The sequence below is a fragment of the Xyrauchen texanus genome, chromosome 17 (assembly GCF_025860055.1).
Source record: "Xyrauchen texanus isolate HMW12.3.18 chromosome 17, RBS_HiC_50CHRs, whole genome shotgun sequence".
In the NCBI taxonomy this organism is placed as follows: Eukaryota; Metazoa; Chordata; class Actinopteri; order Cypriniformes; family Catostomidae; genus Xyrauchen; species Xyrauchen texanus.
In genome coordinates, this window is record NC_068292.1 from 26971845 (window position 1) to 26993611 (window position 21767).

The 21767-nt window shown below is 40.2% G+C and overlaps 1 protein-coding gene across 1 annotated transcript in view; it reads left to right on the forward strand.

The window, feature by feature from the left end:
• The window catches only part of LOC127658102 (zinc finger protein 804B-like), a 147826-nt gene extending 133626 nt beyond the window's left edge, over positions 1–14200 (forward strand). Inside the window, 3 exon segments of the mRNA XM_052147202.1 lie at positions 8945–9075; positions 9735–10269; positions 10271–14200. Of these exon segments, the coding sequence (XP_052003162.1) occupies positions 8945–9075; positions 9735–10269; positions 10271–13237 (3633 nt within the window). The 3' untranslated portion in view covers positions 13238–14200.
• The last annotated feature ends 7567 nt before the right edge of the window (positions 14201–21767 follow it).

Below are 21767 nucleotides of genomic sequence, written 5' to 3' on the forward strand. Positions count from 1 at the left end.
TTTTGTGTTAGCCGGTGCAAAAGAGTCTTTCACTATAGAAACCGTAATGACCTCCGCCATTTTAAATAGTACTTTTTCTCCAATGTGGAAACTCCAGTAAGAGGTAAGCGCCTTGAGTTGTGTAATTAATAAGTCTGTTGTGTCTCTCAGCTGTGTTGAGCCGTAATACTGAAGTTGTTCATTTGAAGCTGTTTAAAGCAATTTTCTAGCTGTAGTCATGTAGTAGTAATACGAGTGATCACGGAGTGCTGTTGTATGTAAACATTGACTGTCAGATTCACTTCACGTCACCAACTGCTCATATTACACACTGTAACGCAGTTCAATGGAAAGGAGGAGGCGAGAACCGGCTTGACAATATAAATAATAGATTTAATAAACTTAAACAAAAGATACAAACACACACATGACAGACATGCCCGTAAACGATCTCTTTCTCCCGCACCATCTTCCGCAGTCGGCCTTTATCCCTCTCGGAGGCTTGATTAGCCTGATAAGGGTGTTTAGTATCACCACCCTCCACCCTGCCACACACACAAAAATTATCTTTTGCCACCACCTGCTGGTTAACATGATAGAATTCACATCCCTTAAATGTACAAAATAAAAGTATGCGATAAACAAAACTGCTGTGTGTTACATTGGTACACATGCCACATATCTTTGGAAAGCTACATTTCTTGATTTTCTATTGATATAAACCATTTTAAGATACAATCACAACAGCAGGTACAATCTATATCTTTGTCAGACCACCAACATATAAACAACCAATAACAAAATTTAGGCAACTCACCTATGAAGCATCATAGTATTCCACTGATCCATAACTTCCCGACAAAAAAGGTGTTGTTTCATTGTTAAATGTCCAAATGATCAAATCAAGTAAAATGTTTAGTCCAAATCACATTATTACATCAATAAATATCCACAGACTCTTGTTGCATCATTTCAAAGCACCTGGCAGCTGTACCTAAACTTTCACATATTATCGGTAATAACTTCAGTTCAGATGTAAACATTTCCTATATCCGGTATCAAAATGGAAGCACGCACTCTGACCTTTCGATTGACACCTCATTTGACCCAATAGGAGCTTCCATGTCCTGTCCAAAGCCTTCAATACCCAACCACAGTCTGTGTCGAATGTAAGGGCATACCCACTTTCCTTTGTTTACTGATCAAACCAATTACATCGAAGAGTGGAAATGACTGACGCATCGTATAGCCAATGAAATTCTGAAAACAGTGATATGCGGCTTTAGTGGGACGATTAGAGCATGGTTCTGTAATGTGTGTGCGCAAAATTGCCTTGCCATTACCCAGTGTTTTGTGCGTCTGTGCGTAAAACCATTGGAGTGTTGTTTTGGAACTGTTTACACATTTGGCGATTTAAATATGGTGAAACGGACGCGAAAAACAGGATTTTCACCCCAGGATGTGATATAAGAAGGTTAAATTAAGAGTTTGGAGATGAAATTTCTGAAAACAATACGGATAATTCGGAGGCAGAGGAAATGTTTATGGAGAGATGAGACATTGCTCTGGACAAGTAAGTGTTTTCTTGTGTTTTATAACATATATTACTGTATATTCCGCATAAATAAGCTTTAGTTTGAATAATGAATACACATTTTGTAATTACCCTTTGTCGTGTGTTTCCTCAGTGAGTGTTTGAACCGTTTGTGCGTGTTTTTTGTATTTGTTTGTGCGTGTGTGAGGTTTTAGTTCATTGTTTGTTTCAGATCTATTTACATGCTATATAGATGTTTTGTATATTTACTGTAAATATGTATTTATATATATATATATATATATATATATATCTAAATGGATGCGAAATATATATATAAATAAATCAATAAATATAAGTTGAAAATAAGAATATATGTTGTGTTTGAGAGTCTATTTGTTACAATGCGGGGAGGTGGGGGAGGGGTAGGCCCACCTATTTGTTACAATGCTGAATTCATGGGGGGAGGTGTAGGCCCATCTATTTGTTCCATAGTACATTGGCAAAGTATACAGTATTTACAGTAAATATACATACAATAATACATATTTACACAGTCGAAAAGAAAAACTATATATATATATATATATATATATATATATATATATATATATATATAGAATAAAGAAAAGATGGAAAAGTTGTGTCTAGCTTTGTAAATTACATTTATTTATTCTCACTGAATCAGATAGCGATTGGGAGCCGGATGCGGGCCACATAAAGTGGAGCAGCAGGACAGTACCTCATCAAGAGAGGAGGGCTTTCAGAGAGACCCTTGCTGAGGAGCTGGCAGAGTTGGGGTCTCACTCCACAGCCAGACCCGTATCTCCTGCTCCACGAAGAGCACATCACAGGCCGTTGCACATCACCAAATCTTGCACCGCTGGTCGTCTGAAGTGCAGGCAGTGTCATGCAAAGACACCAGTGAAGTACTCTTCCTGTGATGTGCCTTTGTGCTTTGTACCCAAATGTGACTGCTACAATGACTGGCATGTTGCTAGAAACATGTACAATTTTATAATGGTTTGTAAATAATTTGTGTAAAAATTCATGTAAATAGTTTGTTGTTTATTTTTTATATAAACAAATTGTCCACCATAGCACTAGTTTTGACTCTTTTATATGCACAACATTTAGTTTCAAGAAGGGAAAAGGCACTCTAATGTGTTTATGCATCAGTTACTCTGTGTCAGCAAAACTAATAGTGGATCTGGATATGGAATATGATAGCTCTAAGTGTCATCTTTCATTAGAGCCCAAAATTATGACTGTACGTTGAAGCGTTCAAAAGTAGTAGCCTTTTTGTCCTAGGTTACCACAGGGTCCTTTTGGAGTATCCAAAAGGCACTTTTGTAAAACGCCTGGGTGTACCCTTAGAAAAACATGTGTAAAATATTCATTTTTTATGGTATTGTTATAACATTTGAACTTGGACTAGGTAAGGCTTCATGCTGTGATCCCATTGTGTTCTCAAGCTAATAGCTACAAGTTATAGTCATCTGCAGGCATCTGTATGCAAAACAAAATTTCAGGCGGAAAAACAAACTTCTATTTCATTGTGTTCAAACTTCTATTACTCAAAATCGGTAAAAAATTGCTGTGGAAAAAAACTTCAGAGTGTCCCCTTTCAAATGTGACCAAAACCATGCATGTACTCCAAACGGTTCAAGAACAGCTTTAAATTTACTTTGGGTATGCCTTGATTAGGCGTTTTAGGCAAATTTTACAGGATTGGGAAGAGGTTAACATATGTAATGTCAAAAAAAAAAAAAAAACTACAAGTAAGAGACACTTATACAGTAACTCTTAACACATACTATTATACTTTAGTTTAGAACAGCACAAACACAAGTGGAGTGAGACACACACAGTGAAGCTGTGTGTTCGAGTGTTGATGGTTTCAGACCATCAGTGCTCATGGAACGTCTCTCCTCAAATCAGATTCGAGGACCCGAACTAACTGTTGTGTGTGTGTATATATACAGTGCATCCGGAAAGTATTCACAGCACTTCACTTTTCCCACATTTTGTTATGTTACAGCCTTATTCTAAAATGGATTAAATTAAAAATTTCTGCAGCATTGAATTTCCTAATGTGCTCACAGTGGCCTCCATCGTCCGTAAATGGAAGATTTGTGGAACCACCAGGACTCTTACTAGAGCTGGCCAAACTGAGCGATCGGGGGAGATAGGCCTTAGTCATGGAGGTGACCAAGAACCTGATAGTCACTCTGACAGAGCTCCACCGTTTCTCTGTCGAGAGTGGAGAACCTTCCAGAAGAACACCCATCTCTGCAGCACTCCACCAATCAGGCCTGTATGGTAGAGTGGCCAGACGGAAGCCGCTCCTCAGTATAAGGCACATGACAGCCTGCCTGGAGTTTGCCAAAAGGCACCTGAAGGACTCTCAGACCATGAGAAACAAAATTCTCTGGTCTGATGAAACAAAGATTGAACTCTTGGCCTGAATGGCAAGTGTCATGTCTGGAGGAAACCAGGCACTGCTCATCACCTGGCCAATACCATCCCTACAGTGAAGCATGGTGGTGGCAGCATCATGCTGTGGGGATGTTTTTCAGTGGCAGGGACTGGGAGACTAGTCAGGATCAAGATGGGAAAGATGAATGCAGCAATGTACAGAGACATCCTTGATGAAAACCTGCTCCAGAGCGCACTGGACCTCAGACTGCGATGAAGGTTCATCTTCCAACAGGACAATGACCCTAAGCACACAGCCAAGATAACAAAGGAGTGACTATGGGACAACTCTGTGAATGTCCATGAGTGGCCCAGCCAGAGCCCACACTTGAACCCTATTGATCCTCTCTGGAGAGATCTGAAAATGGCTGTGCACCGACGCTCCCCATCCAACCTGATGGAGCATGAGAGGTGCCAAAGGTGCTTCAACAAAGTATTGAGCAAAGGCTGTGAATACTTATGTACATGTGATTTTTTTTTTCGTTTTTTATTTTTTATAAATTTGCAAAGATTTCAAACAAACTTCTTTCACGTTGTCATTATGGGGTATTGTTTGTAGAATTAAGGAAAATAATGAATTGATTCCATTTTGGAATAAGGCTGTAACATAACAAAATGTGGATAAAGTGAAGCACTGTGAATACTTTCCGGATGCACTGTGTGTGTGTGTGTATATATATATATATATATATATATATATATATATATATGTATGTGTGTGTGTGTGTATATCAGTGGTTAACCCCCTCCAATATTTGTGCAATAACAGGTTTCTCATCCGCCACACCATAGTTGTTTTCTGAGGTGAAGTTTTTTCTAAATATATATTTGAGTGTACATGTCATGTTAATTCTGTTGGTACCTTTTTTCCATGTCTTTATTATTTTGAAAAGTTAAGTTCCTGTTTCCTAGTCATGTGATGTCCTGTTTTCCCTCCATGTTCATGTGTCTTGTTTTCATTGGTTTATTGTTTAATTATATTGTTTAGAGTTCTGTTTGTTCATTGGTTTATGTTCCCCCATGTCATGTATTTAAGCCCTCATGTTTGCCATTGTCCTTTGTCGAGTATTGTTAATGTATCGTTGTTGGTGTACCTCATTCAATGTTAAGTTTATAGCCAAGTCTAGTTCATGTTTATTTTTTACTTCATAGTCAAGCCAAGTTATGTTTATGGCTAGTCATAGTTTATAGTCATGTTCATGTTTATGTTTCACATTTATAGATTTCACTTATATAAATAATCTGCACTTGGGTTCACTTCATCATCATCTTCGTCTGCTCCTGTGTCATTGCCATTGCCAGCTACAACATCGTTACAGTACACTCACATTTTGTGTTTATGTGTACTATGAATGCTGTCTTCTATGTAGCTCCCCTGCCCACTTGAAGCAGGCATTATTAGTGTGTTTTGCTGTGTAAAGTCAGCAGGCTCTGTTGGGAGTTTGCTTGCTAAATTCTCACAGATACAATGTTTTTCCTGTCAGTGCTTGTCACAATCAGAGGCGATTCTAGGGACTCTGGGGCCCTAGGCAAAAAACTCAAATAATAAAAAAAAGAAAGCTGGCCCTTCTCTGCTGCCCCACATTTGCACGTAGAATTTCAGCGCAAAAACCTGCGTCTTATTCACTAACCACCCTTAATCTATTTTATCAGGTGCAATCAGCATTGAAATAGTGCTGCATCTTGAGTATTTAAATTCATTAATTGTTATTGCTTTCCGCCCTAACACGTCTCCTTTCTATGTAAATTAGGCTCATTGTAGATTGCGTTTCATTCACAAAAATTGCCTGCCGTAAATTAGATCATACTATAATGAAGTTTATTTAAAAGAGAAGTTTGTGATCATTTTCAATTGATCATATCAAACGATGGAGAAGGGCATTGTAACCTGCATAGGCCTACATCCAGATTGTAGCGTATATAGGGGTTTCAATGAAAGTTCACTAACTTGTTAGGTTACCAGTGCTGTGCTATGCTATTAGCTTAGCTGTGTGATGCTATTAGCTTAGCTATACTATGTTGACAATATGGCGTCGGCAGGTTATGCATGTGCGGTTAGTTGCCCCGGAAAAGTCTCTTTAGGAATTCCCATGAACTTTCATCACTATAGCAACCAACACTAGTGATTTTTGATCTGGGTCAACACTAATGAAAACAGTTTCATCAATGCATATGAATGTCAACGCGTTCCACAATGCACAAATAAACAGTAATCAGTTAAAGTGCCCAAATTCTCACACCAATATATGTAACGAATTTGGTAGTATAAATGTACACGGTATAGGTTAAGTTCCAATGTAATTTTACATGATAATATGTAGGGAATCCGTATGTGTGAGCTAGGAATTAAATTAAACTGTTCTGAATCTACATTACTATGTAAGGAAATGTGTAATGGAATCAGTCGCGTTTGACACCCATTATAATTTAGATAAATGGCAAATACAATTCTCCACCATTAAATTCATAATACATATCAGCTTACAATTTCTACTTTTGGGAATTAGCTTTAATAAGATAATTATGATTAATTCTCTTACTGGAGTAATATTATTCTCATTGCTTATTGACAATAATATTACACACATAGGTATACATTTTAAGCAAAATCTTTTAGAAACAGGGATGAGATTATTTATCAAAATATACCACAGTCAAAATATCTTTAAAAATTAAATATGAATAATTAATCATAACTCGTTATAATTAATTATGAACATTTGGATCGGTTAATAGAATTAACTTGATATAGCTGAATTACTATTACAATAAATTTTTCTGATCGTCCAGCGAACACTCAGTATTGATCGTCTATCAATTCTCAGAAAGAATATTTTTCATGGACACACCAAAATAACTGTTTCTTAGCATGGAGCTGAGATAGATATTGTTACATTGATGTTTATTTTCAAACAGACCAGAATCAACTGGCAAGAATGTACACAAACGTTTATTTAAATAATATTCAAACACATAACTAATCTAAACAGATATGAAAAGAGTTGTTTGTCCATCTGAGAGGACCCTCAGTTTCTTAATTTAAGAGCACACCTTTGTTACAAAGGGGTTTTGCATCTTATACTAAACTACATTCAGTTAGTTACTGGTATGATACTTGCAATTGCCTAAGCTGTTGAGAGAGAGCCCAGATGCAGTCGCTGCAGAAAGTCGGGATGGTTCCTCCAATCGATGGTGTTCAAGTTGCAATCAATTTCTTCTGCATTGAATGAAGAAATTATGATGAACTGTGGTGTTCATTGACTCTATGGTCGAGGTAGTTACACATGGCTTGATGTGTTGAGGCTTGCGACCTTGTTTGGTCAACCTGAACAGCAGAAGAGAGTAGCGCAGAGAGGCAGAGAGGAAGAGAGTGAGTAAGAGGCAGGACGAGTCTGGCTTGAACAATAAGAAAGGTGCCGTTTCCAAGTGGGAAATGTTCCTTTGTTTGTAAGCTGACTCATTTGCATGATTGGGGTTAGTTTAATTGGAGTGCGGGATCTTGAGCCGCACTGGGCAGGATGTGTTGGACGGCCTCCCTCTTGCCGGGTATCCCCTGGCAGCCAGGGTCGAGGGTAGTGAGAGCGGAGGAGCCCACAAATCTGCTCCGGGCAGTAAAAGGTGCCTGCCACGATATTGTGAGCTCATCATGTACCTTCGGGAAGAAAGGAACCAGGGCGGGGCCCGGTTGAAGAACCCAGGGCCATTCTCTGCACAACTCCGGTGCAAGAGGGGGAGAAACCGCTGTAATGCACCGTTAATACAACAGCTTCACTCGCTTTCAGAGATGAATGGACCGGGAAAGGAATTCAGCTCGCTGAACACAATCACTCGGCTCCGAAGAAAAAAATGGGAAAGAGTGGTTGCAAGCCAGCTCCTTTTATACCCGTATGTCCGGGGGAGTGGCATGCAAATTCCACTCGCCAATTCCCATTGGCCTTTTTTTCAAAGATCAGAGGTGTTTGGGGCTCCCAAGGGTGACCCCTAGTGTCAGTACATCGACACAACGTTGAGTGAGTGACAGATAGGGAACCTGAAATCTGTAAACAGTCAATTGTCTCCATGAGGAAAACAGCTTAATAATGTAATAATGCTTTTTTTAAATGCAGAAATGTCTCTATGAGCTAGAATAAACATGAAAAACAAAATATGTGTTTGCACGCATACGCGTTATCATAAAAAAACAGTGTTGAAACTTTATGACATACACCTGTGACGGCAAATGGCAAATTTTGGCTGATTTCAATTAAAGACAACAGTCTGTTTTTCTTATCTTTTATGTGTAATTGTGTTTATATACAGCGGCCCTGAAGGAAATAGAGGAGATGTGCCGAGTTCATTACATTTTCATTGCCTCTCATGAGTCACAACAAACATGACTTTCTCTTTTATTTCCCTGCTGAGTGAAATCTTAAGTGTTTGGCTGTGCTCATGTGACTTAATGTTCATGTCTGCTGAATAAATCCAAGTCATGTCTGCTGAATAAAGTCCAGACTTCACTGACACTTTTACTGTTTAGTGATTATATTTTGGCTTTGCTTATTTTCTGTTTACTTTGTTTCGATGTTACTCCTCTGCCCTAAAGGAATAAAGTGATAAATAGACAGGCAGCCATCGGTGTGGTTTGTGCCTTTTAAAATTAAACTAGTAGTTGTAGTTCCACATTTTATGTGTAAAATGGGAAATGTATAACCTTTTTTTAACAACAGTGATTGAAAATCACTATGGCTATTACCAGGATTTGGCACTGATCTCATTTGCTGACTTGAATATTGACTTTGTCCCAAGTATTTCTAATAGATCTCCCAGAGCTCAGGCTTATTGCTTCTCTATAACTTTTTTTTTCCTGTTCTTCAGCTATGCCAAACAAATATTTTTTGTTGTTGTTTTCTTTTATGGTCTCTGACCCCCAGGTCTCCAGCACTTCTCATCCTGTGTGCCTGTTTTGTCTCACAGAGGCTAAAGGAGTTGAAGCAGAGGGAATTTGCACGCAATGTCTCCTCTAAGTCCTGGAAAGATGAGAGGAAACAGAAAAGAGCACTGAAACGACTGCACCAGCTTGCTCAACTCAAACAGCAGAGAGATGGGTAAAATAATATACTTATCAAGCTCATGCAATCACTTCTTATTGTACACAGCTATAGAGTGCCCTGTATAGTACAGTGAATGCATACTTTATATAACTCAGGCTGCCAAACTTCTATGTAAACATACTGTAACTTTCAGGACTCATAATGTCCTACCCAATCCAAAAAGAGCATTTATTGGAACAAAGGTGCAAACACAAATTCAGAATGATTGGCTAAAGTTTTTGTTTTAGAAGGTTCCTGATCATGTTAGTCCAATCATAGAATGTCACAATTTCATGCAATGTCATGCATCTGGACATGGAATGGAGCAGTTAAAACTATAGCCTACTTTTTTCTTCTACTTCTTTTTGTTCTTTTTTGCATGTGATGTGTGTTTTTAAAAGACACCACAGACAAAAAATAGACTCTTTATTTCTAGGGGTCAGAGAGGGTGGAAAATGTTAATAAAATATGGCTGTTTGCACACACACTCACAAAAAATAATAAAAAGTTGATCTAAGGGGAAAAATTATTTAGAAATATGATATGACATTTATATAGGGTTAATCTATTAGATCTATTAGATTTAAATAACGGTAACTCATTTCACATTAAGATCTTGCATTTCAACTGACATACTTCCTAATGACAACACGGTCTTGTGTTCTTTTCAACAGTGATGAACGGAAAGGTCAGAAGTTAAGGCCGACAAACAAATATAAGGATCAAGTCAAAATCCCCTCTGCTGGCAGTAGCAAGTTTAATACTAAACCAACTGCATCCTCAGTCCAAGACACAAGTCCTATCTCCACAAATGTCTTACTGAAAGGCTTATCCTCCACTCGTTTACCCACACATCAGGAACCGTGCCACAAAAAACACTCCTCACCACCAAAGTCCTCTGCTGAACACCAGAGCCCCAGGGCAGGGGTTTCATTCTGTTTCTCCCGGCGAGCTCAACTAAAGCTTGACTCTTGTGCATCTGTGTTCAGCGATGGGCTTGAGGAGGCCAATGACTACAAGGAGCTCCATCACCAGAGGCAGAGGCTCGCCCTGGAGGCCCTCTGGTCAAGCCCTCCCAGAATCCCAGGTAATGGTGACCATGATCTCTCCCACAATCCTCCAACTCTGGAATGGGTAAACGGGAACTTGCAAGCACAGAAAATGGAAGCACAAGAAGAACACGTGGAGGGCCTTGAAATTCAGGCAAACCTACAGCACAACAGAGCGAGAGATGCTAGGGTGGCCTGACTCACACAGTCCTGGAGGAGACAGTGAGCCAGCTGGTTCAGAGGACAGATTGGTTGATGGGGGGCAGAGGCCCAGGGCAGAGGGGGCTTATGGGGGATCAGAGGAGAGAGAATGTCTCAAGTGCCCCGGCCCTACTGTTTACACAGATGGACAGGGTACCATGGCCCAAAGCCGACTCCAAATACATGATGGCTCACACCAACACACTCAAAAAGTCAGCGAACAGGGTATTATGCGGAACAGGTTGGACTGTATATCAGAAAAAGAGACAGAGGAGGATAACATCCACATAAGCTGCAAGGATGAAAATACACATCAGAGCAATGAAGCTCCCATTTCTTTCCTAAATGTACTCAGCAAGGAGGGGAATATGCTGAAATGGCCTTCTGAGCTGGTGCAGTATACCTCTGACAAGTCACACATATCTTACAGTTGTAACCCCCTCTACTTTTATTTTAAACACGGGGAGGGCAAAGAGAAAAGCACAAAGACTGAGGAGACAGATCTCGGTTTGTTCGACAGGCCCACAGGCCAGGATAACAAATCTGGGCCACAAACACAGGATGTTCCTAGAGATAAATTAGGCATTTTAAAACCAAAGAGATCCAAGCACAGGAGAAAGGGGAACACTCTTAGGTGTAAATTAGATGCTGACAGGAGCTGGCAAGCAGGCTGTGCACTCAAAACCTGCTCACAGACAGAAGCCGGAGGACGCTTTGAATTCCAAAGCGCTCCAACTGACACGTCACAAAACAAGCAAGCAAGCAGTGAGAAGAGGCACAAGCTCAGGAAGAGGAGACGATCAGTGAGAGATAAGACTTCAAATGAATGTGACACCCCAGAGCACAGCCTGAAAAGCATTGTTGTAAGCTCTCTTTCCACCCCGGCACGTAAAAGGAAGAAATGTCAAAAGATGGGGGGGCTGGTGTCTGCTCTGCGTTTGGTGAGGCGAAGGCCTTCTCCATACTCTATTCACTACACAACAGGAAGAGAGGATAATTATAGGTGGTATGATGGTGCCTTCGAGTCTAAAAGGGATGCTGCATCAACTACCAACAGCGACAAATCCAGTTTGTTGGGCGGCCTGTCAGACTTGACCTCGGATGGAGATTGGCCTGTGTACCACATGGGGAGATGTTCTACCTCACCAAGATCAAGCTATTCATACTCCTGGAGAAAGGAACAAAGCCACCCCAAGTCATGCATTAGAGATTCCTCTTACAACGTTCCTTGCTACAGTTATAGGCAAATGTCAAATAGTCCGTGCAGAGATGTTGAACATACAGGAGACTTTTGGGATTACACAGACTCTTACATCTACAATAAACAAAAATATTCAGCAGTTTGTAACAGCCCTGAGCAGAATGAGAGATACAGCATCAGACGGCACAAAAGATTTCTTGAGGAGCATAAATACAGAGAGCAACGAATTCAAGATAGATACAGGCAGTTGTTTTATAGAGTCTATGACAGCCCTAAACCTCAGGAGGATGTCAGGGACTGGTGGTACGAAAGACTTGGCCCTATAGGCAGGAGGCACAGGGAAAGAGAAGAATATTCCTGGTCAAGTCCAGAGAGAAGTGTGGACAGGTGGTATGACAAGCCAGTGACCATCCATAGCCCCAGCTCCTCTAGTAGCACTAGCATCTCTGACTTCAGTGGGGACTGGACTTGTCACTCTCATATTAGGCCATCTCCCACTGAACAGAGCCAGAAACATTGCAATCATTCAGCAGAGAGATTGGCCAAAACCAAGATCTCCCTTTCTCCTCTGAGAAAGAGAAGTCACTCACCACCATTTGTAACATGTAAAACTTCTGCACAGCCTAATTCCTTTAAATCAGGTTTAGAGCAGGAGGATAATCAAATCCCAACTCAAAACATATCAGAGTCAAAAAATCAGTGCACATCAGTTGAGAAGGATGTTAAAGTAAAGAAAGGAAGTGCCACACTTTCAATTCCGCTCATTGGTAAATTACCTTCCATTAAGAAAGGAGTAAGAAAAACTAGGTTAAATAAAGTTGCAAGTGACAGTATTAGTAACCAGGCTCAAACATCTACAATTGTCCTGTCAAAACTACAAGTTACATCTCGGATTAATAGTAAGGCTCCGGAACACTCTCAGCACACACAGGGGCTATATCCTAATACGTCCCAAGCTTGTCTTGAAATGGCTATCCAGGATAGATCCGCAGACACTTGTACTTCTAGAACAGTTCTAGACCAATACAGCTCTTCGTCACAGAAATGTAACATCAGAGACCAAATAGGGAATGGAGAAATGGCAAATAGTGACTATCCGAAATGCAACACACCTCCCCTTTCTGAGCAACCAATCACCTTTACCGAGCAAGAGATTGAGAAGTACAAACTTCTCCAGCTCCAGGCCCAGCAGCATATGCAGCAACAGCACCTTCAAGAGCAACATGACCTACACCAAACATCTGTGAATATGAGCCAAATACCAGTTCAAATCCCAGAACCCCCCGATCAGACTACACTTTCAGCCTGTCTTCCATACAGCTTACTCCATTCCTCGTGCGCTTCTCCACCCTCTACAGTTGCACCTCACCATTCTACTGTTGCCCTACTCCCTCCCCTTCATCCTTCTCTTTCTCAGCCCCATTTCACTACTCCACTACCTGCTGCGTTCTTTTCAGCAACTCCTGCCACAGTTTTAGCAGCTCATCCGCTCCACCTGATCCCAGCCTCATCCCTCCACACTGTTCACCCTCACCATCACGTTCCTGGGTTAGCTCTCCGACCTCTGCCTCCAAACTCTCTGCTCCACACCATGCTTAGTCCAATGCCCATGGCTGCTGCCACTGCTGCTGCTGTTGCTGCTGCCAGCACTCTGCAGATCCACCCCCTACTACACCCTCTGTTTCATAGCCAGGACCTTCAATGCCACCCAGGACCAACCTCTTAGTCAAAATTAGAGAGGGAAAAAAAGGAACAGGAAACCAAGAAAGAATAGAAATAGACAGTATTTGTGACATTAAAACTCGTAAAAGGCCCTACCAAGTGGGCTGGGAGCTTCAGATGTTTATCTTCTCAAAGTTCTTGTCAAAGTTCATGTTGAGTAGTTTGAGTCATTTGTTTGTATCAACATTGTGTGTTGCAGTACAGACAAACTCAAATATAGAGGTGTTTTTACTTTGTGTTTACTGTTCCACACTTCATACCTAGTCAGCTGAACCTCTCCTGCCTCAGCACATTGTAATTCATCAGCAGCTGAGCCAATTCTGCAGTTGGCTGAAATAAACCATATCCTGCAGTCAAATTAGGATTTTAATGCATTTTTCAATTAATAATAAGCCTAATTAGCATATTTTTACAGTTACACTACAAGGCAAACTATTGTGTTCTGAGGGTTATCAAAAAACCTGAGTACCAGGGGCAGCATCCTTGAGAAACCTTAAACTGACCAAATAAAATGTACAACAAAGTTTTCATCTAAATGATTTAGCTTTTTTTTAGATGCAAATTGAGATGATTATTTGGTGCAGATATACAGCATGTGATTTAGCAATTGTCTTTAATTCATTTACCACAGTGTCCACCACTTTGGGTGAAGAAATTCAGAGTTAAAAAAAAACGTAATATCTACACCCGGGTTTATATATATATACTGTATTTTTTTTCCTGTGTTGTATAGTAGGGTACGGCAAGTTTACAAACTGACTTGCTCAGCTGTAGTGTCAACGTGCAATAATGTTTTTCAATCTATATAATGTGTAAAATCTTGAACTGTATTTATGTATTCATATATTTTGTAATGTAAGTAATATAAATAACATGCACTTGTTTGTTTCATACAGGTTTAAGACACTTTTTATTCACTCTTATTTTGGTAGAGCCAAACTTACCTTCATCTGTTAAAAAATGTAATGGGAAGAATAATAAATGAAATGTCATTACTATTGTCTGTGTTGCCTAGATTTAACTTTGAGGTTTTTGACTTTTAGACATGGAAAGAGCATTTGCCATTTTGCCTGGAGAAGGATTGTGGCTGAATTGGCATTTACTGCCTCTAAAAAAGCCCTTAAGAAAATGTCATAAAACATGTAAAATACAGTGAATATTAACACACCTTCATTTCAAATTAGCAGTGCTTCACTGTTCAGATCTGAAGGACTGGGAGTTTGTGTTAATGATGCCTCTCATTGCCAGCAGTGGCCCAATAACACAACTGTGCATTTGCACTAATTAACTCTCTCTGGTACGAGTCGTCTGCTCTGGAAACCATGAGCTCTACTCTGCAGTCTCTTACAGCACTAAATGGAATGGTGATTCATATATTCAAATTGTGTTGACCTTGTCATTTAATAAATACAGATGATGCAGGGAAAAGTTGTGTCCTGCTGGCCTCGAGTGGGAATACAATTTATATACAAAAGCTTAGCCAAAGCTGACAGCATTCGTGGAGTGGAATTGATTTCTCTTTGTGAGTACTCTTCATGCTGGAGTTGCAGGCCAGTAACAAAAGGTTCTAATGATGACTATATAGTGCGTATTGTTGGACAGGTTTGTAAACACTACACAATACATAGAATTTTTATATTGGTAGAAGGGACTTTAAAAACAGTAATAGTTCCACTGTAACTTGCAAACATAAAGAAAAACGTCTGTTTTTTCTTATGTAAATGGTTCTAAGGACAGAATATGTTGAGGAAAGGCAAATTAATGAATGGCCGTAGATTGCTGTCTCAGCCTGTGCCATATTGTATCAGAGGTGAATTGACAGCCTCCTGAGGCTTTTTAGAGATACAATTAGTTTTTGGACGACGTCTGTGAGTATCCCCGCAGATATCTGTCACACTGGGCTACCTTTGGAGGAAACCATAAGAGGAAGCACTGTGTGGAGTGCTTGCCCTCCCATACCCTAAATACAGTCTCTCTCTCCTGGCAAACCCGTTGCTGCGTGCTCACACTCCATAGGACAGCAGATCAAACAGACTGTATGAAATAGAGAGCAAGGATAATTAGCAGATGTTACAGAATAATTTCTCTCTTCAGCTGCCCTCTCTCCACCCCCTCTCACTTAGTGTTTAATACAGAATTTTCATACTGCAAAGAAAGATATGATGTACAGGGAGTGGGAGTGCATGAAAGAGATTAATGAGGAATTTGACGTGGAGACATGCTGTTCAGAAATGTTGGTAAAACAAGCTGAATGGATATGAATCGATCAAATTGAAACATATTAGATGTAAACAACATTATGTATTAGTTCTTCTAGGTCGGCTGTTGCAGTAAAAATTAGTTAACATGACCTAACAATGAACAATACTCTTACAGAATTTATGGTAATGCTTTATAATAAGGTTCCATTTGTAAACATTAGTTAATGCATTAGCTATCATTAAAATACAATAAACAATATATTTGTTACACAATTTATACATTTGTGTTGATGTTATTTAATAAAAATACAATTGTTCATTGTTAATTTAGGTTGTAAAGTCAAGTCATTTTTCAAGTGCTTTTCACAACACATAGTTTCAAAGCTGCTTTACAGATAATCATGCATTAACAAAAAAATAAAGAGTAATATCTATAAAGTCTTAGAGTGATCATTGTGTAGTTTGATTAAATATGATTATAAATTGTGCAAAAAAATTCAATATTAATTGTATTTAGAACCCCTTTGAGCAAGGCAACTGTGGCAGGGAACACAAATCTCCAAAAGATGTTGGTTAATGGAGAAAAATAACCTTGGGAGAAACCAGGCTCAATGTGGGGGTCAGTTCCGCTCTGGCTATATATAATGCCAATATTAGTTATTTATGTGCAGTGCAGGTCATGGTTTATGATAAGTAAACTTAGTAAGTGTTAAGGTCCAGTGTTTATTTTATTAATTTTTTTTAATTAACAGTAAGATTAATGACTAATGTCTTTGAAGTCCATTCTGGATTAACTGCAGAAGTTCACATAGATAGATTGTCCTTTGTTACTTGGCTGATGAAGGTTTGTCCATCAATAGATAAAGGTGATGCAGGCAGCGGTCCCCTTACAACATTTCCAGAGGCTCCTGAGGCATATGGCATCCTCTGCGGCAGTCGCGGCGCTGGGGTTGATGCATATGAGACCGCATCAGCACTGGCTCAACACTCGAGTCCTGAGACGATTATGGCGCCGCGGCACGCACAGTGTGTTCATCACCCCCGCCTGCCACCAAACTTTCAAACCCTGGACAGACCTCTGCTTTCTACGGACAGGTGCTGTGCAAGGTCAGGGAGGACGGGGTACAAGTCCCACAGAGGTGTGCAGTTAGGTCAGTGCTTTTATTCCTGCAGGAGAGGTTGGAGGGGATGCTGTCCCCCTCCACCTTGAAGGTGTATGTAGCTGCTATTGCAGCCCACCACGACACAGTAGACGGCAAGTCTTTGGGTAAGCATGACTTAGTTATCAGGTTCCTAAGAGGCGCCCGGATGTTAAAACCCTCCCGGCCGAGCCTGTTCGCCTCCTGGGATCTCTCGAGTGGTCCTCTCGGGCCTTCAGAGACCCCCCTTCGAGCCGCTAGAATCAGTCGGACTCAGGGCCCTCTCCTTGAAGACGGCCCTCCTGATCGCGCTCACTTCCATCAAAAGGGTCGGGGACCTGCAAGCGTTCTCTGTTAGCGACACCTGCCTGGAGTTCGGTCCGGCAGACACTCACGTGATCCTAAGACCGCAACTGGGCTACGTGCTGCCCCAGGAGGAGGCAGGCCCAGCCCCTTCATTGCTGTGTCCAGTACGTGCTTTGCATGTCTACTTGGACCGCACGCAGAGTTTTAGACGCTCTGAGCAGTTCTTTGTCTGCTTTGGTGGACAGCGGAAAGGGTCTCCAAACAGAGGCTTTCCCACTCGGTAGTGGACACCATAACATTGGCCTATCTCACCCAAGCCGTGCCTCCCCCTCTTGCGGGTCCGAGCACACGCAACAAGAAGTGTTGCGTCCTCATGAGCACTGGCCAGGGGCAGCAGAATTTTTTTTCACTTCCAATAAATTGCAGTAATATAGCTCTACTGATATATGACTGCAATTCAAAAGTATCAAACAATTCAAAAGTTTTGGCACATGCAATAAAGGTGAATATTTTTACAATTGAGATTATACTTTGTTACCCAGCATGTACTGAAACAACTAACATGGGAAGAGTTATAAAACTGGTATGAACTGTTGGTTTTTCAGTAAGATTTTTGTCTCAGGTTATTCACATATACTGTACATCAGTGTACTAAAATGAGTAATACTTTTATCATTAAAAAGCTACCACTACACAGTAGTTAAACTATATTTGAATTTGTAGATTCTGCATTTTGCTTGGATTTCAGTCCAGTACTTTAAATCAGCTACCTTGTTTTATGTTCCTGTCTCATTCCCAAACCTCTTTTCCAGAGTGAAAGAAAGAGTGGAAGAGAGAGTATGACAAAATACATTTGAATGAAACAACTAGATTAGTATTCCTGGGGGTTGTGTAAATCAAGTCAAGTCATTTTTATTTGTATAGCACTTTTCACCACACACATCGTTTCAAAGCAGATTTGCAGGAAATCATGCATTAATAAAAAAAGAAACTGTGATATCTATAAAGTCTTGGTGATCACTGTGTAGTTTGATTAAATGTGATTGTAAATTGTGTATAGAAAATAAATTATTAAATAATAATTGTATTTAGAATGCCTGTGAGCAAGCTGAAGACAACTGTGGCAAGGAACACAAAACTCCATAAGATGGGCCAGTTCCCCTCTGGCTAAACAGCATGATAATAATGCGAATATTATAATATATATTTTTTTGTGCAATGCATGTCATGGTTTTAAATTTGTAAATTAAGTAAGTGTTAAGGTCCATTGTTTTTTTTTACTTTAAGATTAATGACTAATGTCTTTGAATTCCATCCTGGATTAACTGCAGAAGTTCACATTGATGCATTGTCCCTTGTTTGCTGATGAAAGCTTCTTTTTGCAATTCAATTGTAGTCTATGTATTCCATTTCAATAGTGCAGTCCATCAATACACAAAGGTGATGCAGGCAGAGATTAATGAGGTGCATCACAGTTCAATCTGCAGATCATTTTGACGAGGTTCGGTGGGGTCCATCCTAAATCCAAAGTTCAGGCAGTGGCATATGAAGAATCCCATGACTTACAGTTGGAGACGGCATCAGTTCATCCTCTGAAGTCAAAAGACTGAAGTAAAATCTGGCTGGCACCGGCTGTAGTTTGTCGTCATCACTAATCGGCGCACAGCAGTGGACTCTGACACCAAGCACGAACAGAGCTGGATCTGGCTGGCTCTGGTAACCTCGAGATATGAATCCCAAGGATGAGACATGGAAACAAACAAATTATATTAGCGTAGATGCCATTTCATTTTATGCTGTTATAGATCATGATGGATGTTTCTGGTTCTGGCAGACCAAACTAAAGCAGCCTAATTGTGAGTTGAAGGATAAATGAGATGTATGCCTGGCTAAACAGATGAGTCTACAGTCTAGACATAAACTGAGTGAGTGTGTCTGCATCCCGAACAGTGTTAGGGAGACTATTCCATAGTTTATGAGCCAAGTATGAAAAGGATTCCTTCTGTGGATTTTGATATTCTTTGAATTATTAACAAGCCAGAATTTTGTGATCATAATAAATGTGATGTAATATAGCATGTCAAAAAGTCACTTAAATACTGTGGAGCTAGACCATTCAAAGCTTTGCAGAAACAGAATTTTAAATTAATATGAAATTGACCAGATGTAGCCAATGTAATGACGATAGAATGTGTCTAATTTGATCATATTTCTTGGTTCTCATCAGCACTCTGGCAGCTGCATTTTGAACCAATTGAAGTTTATTTATTGAACTTGTTGGACATCATCCCAGTAATGCATTACAATAGTCTAGTCTTGAGGTCATGAACGCATTAATTCGATTTCGACATCAGCAACAGAGAGCATGTGTTGTCATTTAGCAATATTTCTCAGGTGGAAGAATGCTGTTCTACAAACATTGGAAATTTGATTTTCAAAGGACAGATTGGTATCAAATATAACACCAAAGTTCTTTGCTGTAGAAGATGACATAACAGTACATCCATCGAGAGTCAAATTACATTTTAGCTGCTTATTTTTAGAGGTTCATAGATTCATTAGTACCTCTGTTTTGTCAGAATTGAGTTGAAGAAAATGTCTTGCCATTCTCTCTATGATTTCATTGATACACTTTGCTAATTTGAAGAATTGTGAATTTTCATTGGGTTTAGAAGAAATATAAAGTTGGGTATTGTCGGCATAACAGTAGAAACTTATTCCATGATTCCAGATAATATCTCCCAGGGGAAGCATGTATAAGGAGAAAAGTAGGGGTCCTAAAACTGATCCCTGTGGCACTCCATACTTAAATTTATTTGATTTGACAATTCCTTGTTTACACATACAAAGTGGTATTGGTCTGATAAATGGAACCTAAACAATGCTAACACAAGTCCACTAATGCAACATAATTCTCTAGCTTATTCAAAAGAATGTCGTGATCTAACATGTCGAAGGCAGCACTAAGATCTAAAAGCACCAGACGAGAAATGCAGCCGCGATAAGATGATAAGAGCAAGTCATTTGTAACTCAGATTAGTGCCGTCTCTGTAATGTGATGGGGCATAAATCCTATTCTTCATATATTCCATTTGTCTGTAGAAATGAACATAGTTGGGAGGACACTACCTTTGCTACCGTTTTCATTTCTAGTAAGCTTTTTCCTGAAGTGATGACAACTCATAAAGCATTTTTTAAAAGGCTGCAATTAGTCCACAGATTCTTCTGTGGCTCTGTTCTGCCTACAATTCAGCAAAGCTATGAAGATCTGTGAATCTAAAGGCTCAAACATGATTCCACTCCCCCAGCTCACTTGCGATACTTGTATTAAAGGGTTTGTGTAAAAAAGGTCCACTTTCCAATTAGCACTTTTTGTGCAGTCGTAATTTAGTCCTTCATGCACATTTTTTAAAGTCTCTTAGCCTTGCAATTAAACAATCATTTGATTTTGCCATGCCAAGAAAGTTTTTTGTATTTTTTTTTTAAATGTATGTGAAACCCTCTGCAAAGACACAGGCTGCATCCAAAAGCTGAAAAATGCTGCCTTTTTGGGAGCCAGGATAGCATCAAGGCACGTCCAAATCCAATAATTGGGTCGCATTCTGGCTAAAGAGATGACTTTGTCTGCTCAATTTCTTAAGGCAGCATAAATAAAGCCTTCACTGTCTTCAATATCCCAAAATCCTTTGCATGCTCTTTGCTGGTTGGTTGAAAGAATAAACATGGTGTCTAATGGAAAAGGAGTATATATATATATATATATACAAATTTACCATTATTTTTTTTTTACTCAGTTTCTATTTAGCAGCAAGGCAACTGCTTGAGCCTTTTCAACATAGTTTGCAACATCCGTGTTGAGATGGTCGGGGGGAATTATCCTAATAAAGAAAGACTGAAGCAAAGTCTTTGGATATTTTCCTAAGTGAAGAAAGTTTATTACCATAACAAATAATAAGTTATCATACACAAGAGCAAAGGAATCCTCCTTTGAGTAGAAAAACTCAACCAAACACAATTTAAATCTTTGAGTCAAGGATTCTTGCACATCTAGCAGTTCTAAGGATTAACTCTGATTGGTTACATTTCTTTAAACAAACAACACACCTAGATGGAAACAGGGCATATTGACCATTTTGATTCTGATAACGTGTGTGAACATACCACAAGACTTTGTTATGTTTAGCCACTTGGCACCTCAGAGACAAGTCTGAAATCCATTGTCAAGGTCTAGACACACACACACACACACACACACACACACACACACATTGGTCTACCTATCTGTGGCAGCGGGGGCGTGGTCAAGCGCCCGTCCGGGAGAGAAAAATGGTAAGGGCGCTCACACCTGAGCTAAATTATGTCTAACACCTGTCTCTAATTGCAGTAGCGTGAGGAGAGCGGATAAAAAGCCAGCAGCCACAGAGCATGGGGAGAGCCTGACACAAGGCAGAGAATAGTTGTGTGTGACAAAAGGAAAATTAAGTGTAAAAATAAAGCTTACCCCTTAAGCTGACATCTGTTTCCGTCCCTTCCTTGGTCCGCTTCACACTGGTGCCGAAACCCGGGAATAGAAGGAACATCTTTTTTTGTTCCAAGTTATGGAACAGAGTCGCCCCACAGAGTCCTCCCAACTGGCGGAAGTCCTCCAGTCCCTCGCTACTCTCCATCAGAGCCACCAACACTCTCTGCTGGAGCTCCGACAGGACCAGGATCGTCGGTTCTTTGCGATAATGCGGGCTCAAGCAGAGGACCGGCTTGCTATCCGGAGCCTCCTCAGCCAGGAGGCCGCCCCAGACGCAGCCGCGACCCCAGACACCCGCGCCACACTGCCCCCACCCGCGCTACAGAAGATGGGGCCGGCAGATGATCCGGAGGCATTCCTGGACCT